This window comes from Equus caballus, chromosome 18, assembly GCF_041296265.1.
Source record: "Equus caballus isolate H_3958 breed thoroughbred chromosome 18, TB-T2T, whole genome shotgun sequence".
Taxonomy (NCBI): Eukaryota; Metazoa; Chordata; class Mammalia; order Perissodactyla; family Equidae; genus Equus; species Equus caballus.
Window position 1 is genome coordinate 57,787,073 of NC_091701.1, and position 15,184 is coordinate 57,802,256.

The 15,184-nt window shown below is 37.9% G+C and overlaps 1 protein-coding gene across 12 annotated transcripts in view; it reads right to left on the reverse strand.

Annotated features, from left to right (window-relative positions):
- CCDC141 (coiled-coil domain containing 141) overlaps window positions 1-15,184 on the reverse strand; it is a 181,593-nt gene that overhangs the window by 19,988 nt on the left and 146,421 nt on the right. For all 12 annotated transcript variants that reach the window (XM_070241344.1, XM_070241343.1, XM_070241342.1 and 9 more), the window contains 5 exons: window positions 13,531-13,719; window positions 12,475-12,654; window positions 10,510-10,659; window positions 1,808-1,948; window positions 892-1,080 (listed from right to left, as the gene is read on the reverse strand). In XM_070241344.1, coding sequence (XP_070097445.1) covers window positions 892-1,080; window positions 1,808-1,948; window positions 10,510-10,659; window positions 12,475-12,654; window positions 13,531-13,719 — 849 coding nt within the window. The remainder of the gene's footprint in view (window positions 1-891; window positions 1,081-1,807; window positions 1,949-10,509; window positions 10,660-12,474; window positions 12,655-13,530; window positions 13,720-15,184) is intronic.

Consider the following 15,184-nt stretch of genomic DNA (forward strand, 5'->3'; position numbering starts at 1 on the left):
GATTGAGGAAATATCATCTAAAGAACAGCATTTGACCTTTTTTAAATCGAAGGTTAGTCTTATTGTCAAAGCACCGTGGAGAATTGACACAGTTTCTCACTAAGAATAAATAACTGTGGTGGTAGGAATGCGTCTGCTCAAGGCCAGGAGCACTTAAACTGAGTGAGAAATAGAAACACACGACTCTGTTAGGAGCTGGCTTTGAATAAGTGCCACAGAACTACAGCAAACCCGTATATCAGACATAGAAGAACGAGCATCTTGATCCTCCTTAATGTGGTGTTAAATCTAAAAACTCTACTGCATGGGTGATAAAGAGAGAGGTTTCGTATCTCAGAATAATGGGCTACAAAGAACACTCGAGAACTTCAAGGGTAGAGCTTCTTCAGTAGGAAGTGTGCAAAATAATAACTTTAACTTGTCAAATTTCACATAATTTACGCATACTTTACCATTTATCCTCATTTTTGTACCTGAAAAATCTCAGTATCACCTTTTCTTTCGAAATATTTTCAAACTCTGTGAAATAAATAAGTAATTTTGAGTATTTTAAACAGATATGCAGCAGTGAACATAATTCCATGATGGTTAAACATCTTGAGTCGATGAGGTTATAGGGAAATGAGAAACCCTCACATGTTGCTGTTAAGAGTAAATTAGTAAAATCTTTTCAAAGAGCAATTGGCCAATACAATCAAAACCTTGTAACATTCATCCCCTTTGGTCCAGCAATTCTATTTTAGGACATTTTCCTGAGGAAATAATCAAGAAAAAGAGCATGATACATGGATTTAATGACAATAATAGCTAATGCAGTAGTGTTTTAAAGCAGCAGAGTTATTTTTTAAAACAACATTACACATGGATACCATTACAACAAGAAGAGGTTACCTCTTCTATCATCTCCTGGAGATGCTCAGTCAGGTCCAAATTCTTCTTGTAATCTGTCACAACTCTGTCAAACTCTTTTACATGTTTTTGCAAATCCTTCATGGCTTCCAGAAGAACACTAACTTTATTATTTGGATAATTTAATAAAGAAGTTTTATTTTCAACTTTTTCCATTTTCCTTTTTAAAGTCTGTGCAAAAAGAGAAAGTTGTAAATACAACATTCAATTTTTACTTATGAGGCGAGCTAGTGATTTAATATTAAGAGAAAGATTTGGAAAAAAATTTGTAGCTTCCTCCATTATAACGTGTTAAAATCATAATTATTTCAAAGGGATTTTCCTCCAGATGGTTTATTGATTCAGCATTTAGCAAACACATAGAAAATTTACCATATACCAGGATCTATTCCAGATTTTAAGACTGATACTATGATAAAGAAAAGACAATGGTCATAAAATTAACTATTTTGTTGTCCTCAGTAAGCTCGCTGTCTCCTAGGAAAGACACTCAATCTAGCCAGGATGTGGGACAATCTGGATAGGTATAAGGGGCTATGGGAGCAGCAGGGAAAGTTCCTAACATAGGCGAGTACAAGAAAAGGAAGAGAGGTGTACAAAAGGTGTGTGCATGTGTGCATGCACACGCGTGTTTGTGTGTGTGTTTGTGTGCGTTGGGAGGAAGAATGGAACCAAAGAGGCTGGATTCTGGCTCCATTCTGGAGCTGCCTCAAGAGACAAATCAATTTATCATATATTTTACACGAAGAACCCAATTATTATAAAAACGGAAAATTACCTTTTCAGTTCCAATGCTGTAAAAAAGCCCAAGATTTAGGCATCCAAAGTTGACATACAAATGATTTTACAATCATTGTAGTAGTGCACACACACACACACACACACACTTTCTCATTACCTGTAATTTTTCACCATACATATCAACTTGTTGAATTTGATATTTAAGAATCTTCAGATTCCGAGCTTTTTCATTTTTCTTAGTGTAATTAAACTTCAAATTGTTGAATTTCTTTTTGATATCTTTGAATGACTCTTTGAGCTGCAGTTCAATAAAAAGAAAGAGGTAATTTCCAAAATGGGAACACTAATATTCACTAGTAATAAATCAAAATATCTAACATTTCAAAATATTCATAATCTTAAAAATGTATTCAGAGTGACTGTCAATAGAAAAAAAGTCTGCGAAGTGAACACATAATGTGAATTTAAACATATCCTCAAAGTATAAGTAATTATAAATTGTTCTCAGTAATTTTTGATTTGTAATTTATAATTAAGATTACAGTTATAGAACATCTTTTGGCCTCTAAGCAAGAACATTTTTATCATATTATACACTATCAACGACTCTAATTTTCTTATTCGTATTTATTTAACATCGTTTTCCCCATTCACTCTGTTCTCTATGTGCTAATATTTGTCCCAGAGCCTCCCATCTCCCAACACTCTGTTAGAGCCATCAGGTACAAATTTATCAAGGCTCCAAGGAGCTGTTCATGTTGCAGAGGTCAATGAAGTGTTTACATTTAAACCACCAAGGACATTAGTGGGGTGGAAGAGGAGACCTAATTTGAGATTTAGCAGGAAAAGGACATTATTTGCCCAAATCCAGCTAAAAATTATTTTTCATGAGCAGTTTTCAGAAGAGATTTACTCTATAGATGTAGGCCATTCGCTTCAGAGGTCCTTCAAAAATGGAAAGTAAAGTGACAGTGTCACCGGTGATGGCATGCTAACTTGTATATAAACAGAGTATATGGCTATACATTGAGAATAGGGTATACATTATGACAGTATTAAAAAATAGCTTGACTTTACCAGTGAACCAAAATTCTAAGCAGTCCACTTCCATTAAATGCTGCACTTTCTATGCCCTTCTCCATATTCAAGAAGAATAAATATATTGACAGGCAATGCTCTCTTTATATTATCAGCAAAGAGAAGTACAGAGAAAACATAAAATTTCTCAGATTATATGGAAGCATTTAACAGGAAGAAAGAACAATGTCATGGTTGATAAATTTGAGCTATGATAAGAAAAGTCAGAAATACATTAAAATTATTTTCAATGACAGCAAATAAATTATTTGGGAGGGAATAAAGGCTGTGTACACGCTAGATTTTAGACCCATAATGCAGAAAAACATATTTACCCTAGAAAATGTTTGCTTTCTCAAAAGGCTTATTTCAAATTCTGCATGTTATCAAAACAAATCTTTGACCTTATCTTTCACACTTCCTGGAGACAATTATCTGTAAAGCCCTAGCAGACTTGCATCCATGGAAATTATTACACTGATGCAATTTTTGCATCTGACACACCTCTACTTAATCAGTTTTGTTTATCTTATATAGTAAATAAAATTGTTGAACACTAGTTTTAGGCTACAAACTAAACCTAGCATAGAGACCATATCAAACAGTTAAACTGAAAAATCAGTAACATTCTGAAGGAGTGGAAGGACCTATAGCTTCAAAATTTGAAAACTATTTCACCATTAGAACTCAGGAAAATATTTAAAATTACATATTTAGTGGGCATATTTGTGAAATAACCAATTAATATTTAAATTCTTTGGTATTTGGTGTTTTAATATGTATGTGTTTGATTTTAGAAGGAAAGGACAAATGAGGTCAATTTTATAGGATTCAGATACAAAGGGACTACATCCTTAGTTAGTCACATAAAAGTCTGGCAAGAACTTTCTCCCCGAAGTCATAAGCTGCCACGATAGGTGTAATAACTACCACATCTGAGGAAACCAGAGATTCTTATATTAAAAAACATGTCCTCAATGGGGAGTTATTGTTTAATGAGTACAGAATTTCTGCTTAGGATGTTGAAAAAGTTCTGGAAATGAACGGTAATGATGGTAGTACAACAATGCGAATGTACTTAATATCACTTAACTGCGTCCTTAAAATGGTTAAGATGGTAAATTTTATGTTATGTGAATTTTACTACAATTGAAAATACAATTCTTATTTATTTAATTTATTTTTTTGAGGAAGATTAGCCCTGAGCTAACATCTGCTGCCAATCCTCCTCTCTTTGCAGAGGAGGACTGGCCCTGAGCTAACATCTGTGCCCATCTTCCTCTACTTTATATGTGGGACACCTGCCACAGCATGACTTGACAAGCAGTGCATAGGTCTGCACCCAGGATCCGAACTGGAGATCCCTGGGCCACGGAAGTAGAGCATGTGAACTTAACTGCTGTACCACCAGGCTGGCCCCCAAATACAATTTTTATTTTTAATAAACATAAATAAGAGGTTGGCCCAGTGGCGGAGTGGTTAAGTTCATGTGCTCCGCTTCGGTAGCCGAGGGTTCAGATCCCAGGTATGGACCTACACACCACTCATCAAGCCATGCTGTGGCAGCATCCCACATACAAAATAGAGAAAGACTGGCAACAGATGTTAGCTCAGGGCCAACCTTCCTCACCAATAAATAAATAAATAAAAATAAACATAAATAAAATAAAAGGAAAAAAAAGTCCTGTCATTAACATCTATCCATTGGAAAATGAAATTTTATATTCCTTTTTTCCTTACTGGAACATGGCATATATTATAAACTTCAGACTAGAGAAAGGAAGGGGGGTTCTCTCATCAACCTGATAACCACTGGGTTGCATCTGCTTGTTTAAACGGGAAAGATCAACATCTATTTGAAAACTATGTGATGAACGCAGAAAGGCTGAGATTTAACACTTTAACTCTAAACCATGAAATTCCAAGTCTACTTTGGATTAAGAAATTTAAGACTGATAAACGATGAGTGAAATTTAATTTCTGTTTGCTTCCGAATGTACGCACTTCTGAAGATGATTTATAAGGCCAAAGAATGTTTTGGTGCTCTGGATATGTGAAATGGAATCAGCTTCTTTCTGACACATGAGCTCCTTTAACCAAGTTGCTGGCACTTATCTCTTTTGGACCCACTGGAAATCCATTTTAAATCCTGTGCCTTTCCCAGCTCAGATTCAGGACTATTGCAGATATGAGTGGAAGGCAGCATGCATGACCTACCTTCAGCAACTGAGGTTTTCAGAAAAATCTAGCCATGCCTAATTTTCTTACCTGTGCATTCCAATCTGAAAACTTAACTTCCTGTCTAATCCCCCCACAACTTGTGATCATGTTTTTAAAGGAACTGAGTGTCATGGTGGCTTGGCTGTGGTATCATTGTTCATGCAGCTGTTTCTAACTTTAGTTAGCTTGTCAACAATGGAGAATGGTGGAGATGGCTAGGACAACTGCTCAACTGGGGCACATAAGCAAAAAAAAAAAAAAAAAGCCACCCATAGTTTGGGGCAAGATAAGTTTTACCCTATTAGAAACCTTTAAATGTCATAATTCATATTAATAAAATTTCTGAAAGTCTTAAGCAAATGAAGAGAAAGATATTTTTTTCTAAGGAATAGTGTGATTTTCCTGTCTTTCTACTTGCTCGGCTCCTCCATATTTGCTACGGAGTAAGTAGACTAAGTTAGTATAGCTATACTTAGGAAAAAAATTGTTAAGACTTTAAAACTGTAGTTCTTTTGAAACTAGTAGAATGAGCATCTTCACCAAATTTCCCAGGGAGCAGTAAGCCTCTTGCAGGGTTAGGAATGAGCAAAGCCTCTTTGAGACGAAGCAGAAGGGAAAGAGGCTGACAGTAAGGCTGGCTTGCTATTCTTAGTCTTGACGAAGCTGGTGGAGGCAACTTTGGCACAAGAATGAATTACTTGTGAGTCTGTTGCTGGCAAGGCCAATCTACGTGAGGGATATGGGACATTTTAAAACTGAGGAAATGTGTTTAAAACAAAAGCCTTTCATTAGAACTATGGGATATGTTTGGCCAAAAGCAAAAATACAAAACAAGTAGTCTATTTCTCTTAACATACACTTCACGAGCTTCATTTCTTGACCATTACTTTGTCCACTGCAGAAAAAAGCTTTTTAATACTCGTTTCCAGTAACAGAAGGTTGCAATGTTATCACCACCCAAGGATGCCTGAATTTAAAATGATGGGACCTAAAGACTCATAATTTAACCCAAATGATTTGCCACAATTATTAATGGCAGAATACTAAGCCTTAGTGCTGGAGAGACTCCAACACAAGACTTTCTTGACCTCCCTCCATTCGGCAACCACATCGCCATCTTCCTGTACTTAAGGCCAGAATTGTAGCGGCAGAAAGTGGGGCAGCTCTAAAAGAGGTGACAATTGCTCCATTTTAAATTGTAGGTGGCAGCATGTCTCAGTAACGGGTATTTTATCCACTCTGAAAATTCTGTGTGCTCCGAATATATTTAGGTTTTATTTTCTGGATGTGATAACTATGATTTTAAACTTCAGCTCTCTCTATTCTTCAGAAAGAAGAGTCCTGTTGCAGATGTTAAATGCTAAACTTTTAAGAGATTTTAATTCTATGGGATGAACGTTTTCAGAATAAATTATAATCGTTCCTACCTCTTACATATACCATCAAAATGGACCGTGGTGGAGCCTGATAATGGGCAGCTATGACTGTGAATTCCCATGGGATTTAACTTGCCCTGGACTTCCAAGTTTCCTGAGGACTTTTGTGTTCTTATGACCTGGCACACAGTAGCTTCATTAATGATATTTGTTGAATACGATAAAAAATTTAGATTTTTTTCTTAAAATGATGAATTAGGGTTATCAATCTGGAAAATAATAATTATCCGTACTATCCCATAGTGCTGCCCTCATTGGGTGTTTTGCCCATTTATACACTCTTTCTCTGCTTCCTTTCCTGCTTGTGGGCGACTGTCCGTGGTCATTTTGTCCACAGCAAAGCGCTATATGACCTTAGGAGGTTTAATTTTATTAGTTGTAAATGTGTCTATAGCAGCACCATTCGCCTATCCTAATTTACTGCTTCTAATCTTCGTATCCTTAGAACTCAGATGACGGACACACAAATTGACAAAAGAATATGTGGGACTGGAACACAAGACTCTGACATACGGAATATACATACACTAAGTCTTCTTCTGTTTCCTTCCTGATGGACAAGATGTTGCTACAGTGTAAAAATTTCAGGCTGAAGTAATATAATTATACGAAAGCTTCTGTTTGAAAAATTTATTTTGAGAAAATGGATATCAACCCCATTCTGTCATTACTATTCTTTTCAGCAAAGTAGTTGTTTGTGACCCATAATGAGATTTCAGTTACAAATTTCCACCAACATCAGGTAAATGTAAAGGTAATTTTTTTGGTGAGGTTGAAAGCAGAAAACATGCTCAATATGAACTTATTACATTTCTAAATAGAGACGTGTAAAGAATGAGTAACTAATGACGTTCTGTCATGTAACAAGGCAGAAAATGTCTATAATGCTGTGTATTAACAACTTATTTATATTGCCAGGCAAGAAAATATATAGTGAAATTCAACATTCATGCATACAAATGTATCTTTGTGTGAAATGGATGGAAAAAACCTCAACAAAATCTGGCAGTCTGAAGACTGTGTTTTCTCGTAGGTAGAAATGGAGAAAATGAGGTTTTGTAATTTCCTATGTCTTATGTAGTGTATGAAGTTAGAAAATAATAACATTTTACCCAAAGATAATCAAGGCAAAAAACCATGGTTCCTCGTCTTTAAGGAAGTATCACATCACATTAAAAAAAAAAATCTCATTTAGAACCTCACTTTATTTTTCCTTAAGGCACCGAGTCCTTTTCTAAGGGCCTTTAGTGCAGTTAAAACCACGAACGTTAGTTATGGCATTGCCAAGGAAGTAATTTTGACTCCAACAGTCAAGTGAACTGTGCTATTATATCAGATCATAGAGTTTATAACAGATACGCTAGAAAATAAGGAATAGAAGAGGAAATAGAAAAAGGATATATTTAGCCTCAGACCATGAAGCGGTTGAATCGGCTAAAATATTAAGTAAATAATGAAATATGAGTTTAGCAAGTGACAAGAATGTTGGTGCCCAGCAAAGGTTGGTGCCAAATAAACGAGCCTCTGGCCCGACGCTGACTCCCTGAAACACTACGGGCAGAAACGCTGCAGTCCTGAAGCATATTGCTCAAATGAAAACTGTACAGATCTCAGTTTTCTCATGTGAAAAATGAAGACGTTGAACTAGACATCCTCTAAAATCTATTTCAACTCAGAGCCCCTGAACTTCCAAGAAGCACTTTAAGCACATTGGAAGCAAAACAATGCGTTTTTTTAAATCAACTTAGACAATCTAATGCTATGCTTGGTCTAGCTCCCTGGTGGGGCATCTGACTTTATGTTAATTATACGGAAAAAAAAAAAATAGTATAACATGCTGCTTTTATTTTACATAATGTTTCAAGTACCTATACCAAATACTAATAGTGATGATAATAATAATGTCTGGGTGTCAAACATTATTACCACTTGGAATCTGACCATCTGTTTGTGCTCTGATATTCACAATACAAACTAGAACACACATCTTTATTTCACTAAAGGGCACTAAGTCTATGGCCATACCACCCTGAATGTGCCTGATCTTGTCTAAGGGCACTGAAGACATTCTTTCTGATTATTTTCTCATCAGGCGTGTGTTGGAAAGTCCAGGGTGTGTATGATACACTGTGACATGCCTACTATATCTCTACAAGAAAGGAAAGAGAAAAGTAGCAAAGATTTTCAAAGATCCTTTAAATGTGAAACTGTAACTTACATGGAAGATTACTTGGATTTGAAGTAGAAGCAAAAGGGAAGAATAGCTCTGTTAATATTGAAGATCACCTTAAAGTGATATTTGATTCCTAAATCGGACCCGCACGTATCTGTTTGCTCATTCCTGTTACGGTACAGACAATCCTGGGGTGTCCCTACTATGACTGGAAGGGATATCTGTTGTCCCAGCCGGCTGGCTCCCAGCACCACTCATCACGAGGTAGCCTTGTAAATAGAACCACAGTGGGAAGGGCCTGAACAGAGAGACCCAGCTCCGTAAATGCCACAGCTCTGCAGGGAGATGCAGACTGAACCATGGGGAGCTGGGAAGAACCCTTAGCCTGCCTGACTGTGGTTTCAGTAAACATAGCGCCGAACATCCGAGCAGGGAGAGAGATTTTTGGCAAGACCAAAGTTTACCCAAAAAAAGGGAGGAAGAAGAAGAAGAAAGAGGATAACTTTGGGAAAGATAGTAAAAAAACTGTGTCCATGGCTGTGAATTCTAATTTTATAGCCTTGGGGAGAATAATGCTCTCTTTAAGATTGTTTTCCCCAACAAGACCTGACTGAAGTGCTGTTAGTTGCAGTACAGGAACGGGGAGAGGCCATTCCACTACAAGAGGGCAGGCTACAGCATGGATTCAACCCCCAATGAATTAACAAGTCTCTAGCTCAAAGTGACTCCCTGGAACACAGACTCTGAGCAGAGACTCTGCAGTCCTGTGGCACACTGCGAAATTGAAAATCGTTACTGGTGTTAGTTCCTGTTTCCCTCCTGAACAGGATGCAAGTGGCCTCTCCTGCTCTCTCCCCTCTCACTTTCCTTCCAGCCACGCTCCCTTCCTGCACTTGCCTGTGGTCTACAGAGTGTGGCCTGCAGGAAGGGGCACTTCAGAACTAGAACACCATTCAAATTTAGCATCATTACACTTTAATTCGGGCTCTAAGATTATTTGATAATATTTGATACTCACTGGGCCTAGATTGTCTAAACAGCATACACAGAACATTCGAGAAGGTTTACCCCTTCGTTTTTCCTCCACTCTCTTTCCTAATGGACTTGTGACTAATAAAATCAGAAACCTTTTGCTCTTAATGGAGACAAATCTGGAATTACGGCAGCTGTGTTCTGCTGTCAGTCAAGAATCAGGACCCTTGTTATGCATATTTGTTTTCCCCCCAGAACAAGCAAGCCTTTGAATGGAAGTTTATCCAGGGCAGGATGGTTGCGGTGCAGGACGTGTCGGGGTGGGGTTCGGGTAGAATTGAGGGAGAGGAGGTGGAATTGCGTGTGTCTGTGTGTGGCCGGGGTGCATGGAGGCTGAGGACTTGCATCTGTTATTCCTTTCTCTCTAGGACGTGTTTTGCCGGAAAAGCCACTCCGTTTGAGTAAATACGAAACCAGCCACTTGACTTTGGTGATAATACTTTGTAGCCTCTGAGGCAAAAAGCCTGCTCCGGTGGCCCTCATCACCTCCGTCAGCATGAGTCAGTGGTACTTAAATAGAATCTCAGCAGCCTGGAGCCGGGCGCAAAGGGACTGTGTCACCCTTTCCGCCCTGATGAGCTGTATCCTCTTGAGCAAATGGCTGCTATAAGGGTTTGGGGGCGGGGGAGGGGCGGGCAGAAAGCAAACCAAAAAACTGGAATACTGCATTTTAGGTTTTTCTATGCATTGACAACATACTGACTCTTCAAAAAATTGGGAGCTTGAGGTTTACTCAAACTTTCTGAGCTCTGAGGCCATTGCTTAGAGCATTAAAGGTCAAGGGTGAAAAAAGTCTCCTGATTCATTGTGTGTATTATGTGCGCGTGCGCATGCGTGCGCGTGTGTGGCCTTTAAGGTACACGCTTTAGGTTCCTAGCAGGTTTTTTGGCAACGTGTCAGTTGTGACCCTTGCACCCTCACCTCGTTTATCTCGTCCCTTGTGGTGCAGTACTCCAAGCTGCGGGTCAGGGTCCTGCCATACTCCTCGGCCTCGGCCCGCCAGCTCACACTGTCCCGCTCAAGGGTGTCCAGCTGCTGCTGTAGGTTCTTCGCGGAAACATTAGAGCAGTTCTAAAAACCAAAGGGAAGCGGAAGTGAGAAGGGAACGGGCAAAACAGCCGCGAGACGAATATGCTATTTACCTGCATTAGGAGATTCACAAAGGACACTTTTAAAAAAAAAAGGCTCCTGATTTCTTTTACCTAAAGCATATGAATATAATGATTTCAGAAAGAAGCCAGACACCCAACAAGATGGGAAAGGCAAAAAGCTGCTACATTTCCCGTCTTGAAACTTCGGTTTTGAAGATTAGCTCATCACACCCAACTCCTCGGAGACACCATTCATTATAAGGTATAATTTTTACTTCAAAAAAGGCATAAAATATGCATTAGAAATATTCGCCTTCTGCACTGTAATTTTCCCGTCAGCTTGAGCTTCACCTCGGGTTCCTTACGCAAGCGCTCCAATCTCGGCGCAGCGCGGAGGGCTGCTGAGACCAAGGCCAGACTTGGATTGGAGAACAATTTACATTATTCGTGCGAAATGAGACTCTTACTTTTTTTTCTTTTTAAACTAATAAAATAAAACTCTTTAAAAAGCAAGCTCCTTCTTGGTAAAAGTTCTATTAACAGCAACAGATATTTTGTATTTCTCTTTCTTTCAGTTAAAAAAAAAAACCACTTTAGGTTCGCTACCTTCCGTAAAGTTTGGTGGATATCTTAAATGATCTTTAAAATAAAATTGGCTATATGATTTTATTAAGTTATACATATTGGATAGAATTAACATAATCTTTTCTTTCTTCAAATTAGGAATTTGGAGAAAAATATTTTTTTAAAAAATCAGTTAATCCAATGTTACTGCAATTAAAAAATAAAAAAATCAAATCAAATATGAAAAAAAATCAGAGCTCGCTGTGCTATTTATGAAAATTTGATCTGGAATTATTTCCTTCTCTTTTAGGCTCCTTTCTTAAGGTCAGCCCAGTGGAATAAAGAGATGGAGTGACTGGTGCCTGGAGCCCTGGGTGGAGCTCCATTCTGGCTTTTATGCATAAAGCAGCTTCTCTGAGATCAGATTCTCCATCTATAAAATGAGAGTCCTAGGCTCCATGGTCTGTCAGATGGATACCCTCCAGATCTGGAATGCTAAACAGCATTGCCCAATTGAAACATAACGTGAGCCATATAAATAATTTTAAATTTTCTAGTAGTCATATTAAGAAGTAAAAAGAAACAGGTAAAATTAATTTCATAATATAGTTCATTGAACCAAATATGTCCAAATATCATTTTAACATGTAACCAAATATAAAAATATTAATAAGTTTTTTTCTCATACTAAGTCTTTGAAATCTGGTGCATATTTCACACTTAGAGCACATCTCAATTGTTTGCTAAATTCCTCTCAGAAATATTTGATCTGTATTTAAATTTCATAGAGTTTACAGTTTTAAAAGCAGATTCATTTATCCAAATTATTCCCAACATACTTAAAAGCTTTCCAATAACTATAGTGAGGATCAGTTTTAAATATAAATTAATTAGAGTTAAGTAAAATTAAAAGTTTAGTTCCTTAATTGCATTAAGCACATTTTAAAAGTGAAAACCCAGTTGCCATATTGGACAACACGGCTCTACAATTTTATATTTTTCATTAGCGTGAGAATAGATGTATTAAACAACTTTTATAGTCAGATTTTTTTCTCCTTAATATTTTTCTCTTTTGTTGTAGGTGGTAGAAACTCACCATAAATAACTACCCCAATGATTTAATATTTTTTTTAATGTAACATATGTTAAGCAATCTGCCTGGCTTCTTTCCTATGCTAGCCCACTTCCCAGCTACAATTAGGGATAAATGATGGTGTTCTCAGTTGCTTACAGGCCGCTGCACTGATGAGATGATCTCCACTCCCAGGGAAAGGGCCAATTTATGGAGATGGTCTATATGGGCCTGCTTTTCCCGAGAGCGACTGAGGTAAACCTGGGCATCATGAGCATCATCCACTTCCGTTGGCCGTTCTAGAAACTCCAGTCCTTTTGATTTGATGAGACGTCCCAGCTGGAATTTTGGGCATTCACAGTTAGCATGTTTCATATTTTTATTATGAAAACAGATTTTTTTAAAAGCCTATTTCCTATAATATATGTTACTAGCTGGTCAAAATGCTGCCAAGCCCATTGACAATTATTAGTGTTATACCTAAATAAGTGTTACAATGCTGCAAATCAATAGGTAAAATTGAGGGACTAATATTATCATTTGTATTAAAGAAGAAAGTACTCTTGTTTTGGTCATGGCCTAAAACCTTAGCAAGATCTAAATGTGAGGTCTGAGTAAATTCAGAGCCTATTTTAAAAGGGTATCAATACATCTCCATTTTCTGTTAATAGACACTAATAACTGTGAAGTTTTTGTAAAAACAACCACCGCCATCAATAACAAATAAATATTTACTGAGCCCTATACGATGTCAGATACTTGAGATACAGAAAAATTGAATTTGTTTTCTTCCGTCAAAGAGCTTACACTCAAGTTGGTGAGAAAAGAGCTATGTTTACCGAAAAGTAATTAGGAATCAAGATGCTAAAAATAACAGCTGTGTTGAATAAGCAATGAGAGTTCTGGGAATTTAGAAGAGAGAAATCACTCCAAGTAGGCAGGATTGCTGGAAGCGGGGTCAGGGTTTAGACAGCAGAGAGGAGTCAGAGGCTCAGAGTTAGGAATGTGTGTGCCATCTTTGAGGGACAAAGAAGAGCTCCGTTGAGCTGGGACATAAGGGAGGATGGGCATAGTGAGAGAAAAGTTAGGCGCCAGGTTGTGGAAAGCTTCTAGTATCAGAATAAGCAATTTGGCCTTTCTTTATTACATAATAATTAATATTTAGTTTCATAGTTTAAGACGGAGGGCCTTCCAGACATCCATGACAAGTCTGACCTCTTCCTTTACTTGGTGGAACCGGACTGTCTTGTACAGGATATCTTCGTAATCTCGGATTCTCTCTTTCTGTTTCTGATGGAGGTGAATAAGGTCCTTCAGCTGTTGAGACTTCTCTTTCACAGGGGCTCCTTTGCCACTTAACTCTTCTGATTCTTTTATAATGTATTGAACCTCGTCACTCAGTTGCTAAAAAGTTAGAAGTGGTAAGAGGAATGAGCTTTTAGAGAGCTTTTTACTTTACAACTGACTGTGAAGATCTAAATAACGAATCATTCTGTCATTTGTTAACATATACTTATTGTGAGCCTCCACCCCTGCAACTCCAGCCTTTGTGCTTGATGCTAGGGATATATTATTCCATGCCTTTCTACTCAGAAATTTTAAAAAAATTATGAGCAGTGCAAAAAAAGTGTTTCAAAGCTAGGTGGTGAAATGGAAAGTTATATATTTCTATGACACACCAAGTATTCTAGTCATCTGTTAAATAAAAGTATTTTAGATATTTTACGAAGCCATGGTCATCTCTGATATTTAATACGGACTAGAATCAGGTAGTATGGTAAGAACACCATGAGAAGACAATGTAGAAATATGTTGGGGGAATTACTTGTCCTTTGTGATAAAAGAATGATCAGAATGAACCACCAGCTGAGCAGCACAGTAGATATGCTGCTTTAAAATCAATCATCCCAGAATCCACAAATAGCTGTCACATGTAGGGAGGGGTAAACTGCCTTCCTTTTACCCAGCACTGCTCAGATATCCCTTATAGGAATTCAGATCCTGGGGTAGAACTTGCAAAGGGTGGACATCTCAAAGAGGAAGCCGCTATAATTTCAGAAGTGGATTTTATATCAAAGATAAAAGTAATGGAAATGACTTAGGCTAAGAAAATAATCTTCAGAAGAATAGCTTAATAAGGTTCTTCAAGCTGAAATCAAGCTTGTGGGCATCAAATATATGCATGTCACAGGGAAAGAGCCAAAGAAGGTTGGGAATGGTCCTCAATTAGAGAAGTTACGCGCACACATACACACTCGCACATGTGCAGGGGCACATGCATGTGTGCGCACACGAAATGCAAATAAACATATAATATAGGGTATATCGAAGAACCTCACATGTAGGCTAACTGAATTTTCTAAGAGTTTAGAGGAAAGAGTTCACTGTGGGCTACAATGGTGTGTGTGTTTTTTGTGTGTAGGGTGGTCATATATTACATCAGTTTTGTCTTAAAGGAATCTAAATTAGATATTCCCTAAATCTTCAATCGTCTGATTCTGGCATTCTCTAAAGCCAACACTAACGAAGTAGTGGCAAACAGAAATGCAGGTATCTTATCTTTGCAACAAAGAACAAGAATCCAGGCAGGAGGATAAAGCGACTGGCTACTATTTTTGGGAGTCGTGTTAGGTGTAGGGGTGGCAGGAGGTGCGGGATATGAAATGCATTTAGCAGTCAGGGGCTGGGAATATGACTTGGTTTTATCTCTGATATCCTGAGGGCTCCCTGAGAGGGAGAATGAGAGAGCACAGCAAAATTCCTGGGAGGGTGGTAGGGGTCTGGGGTGCCAGTGGTTGGGGACAGTGACATCACAGTGGTGATTTCACAGACGGAGGCTAGACTCTCTGTGTCAGAAGTTGCCCATCCT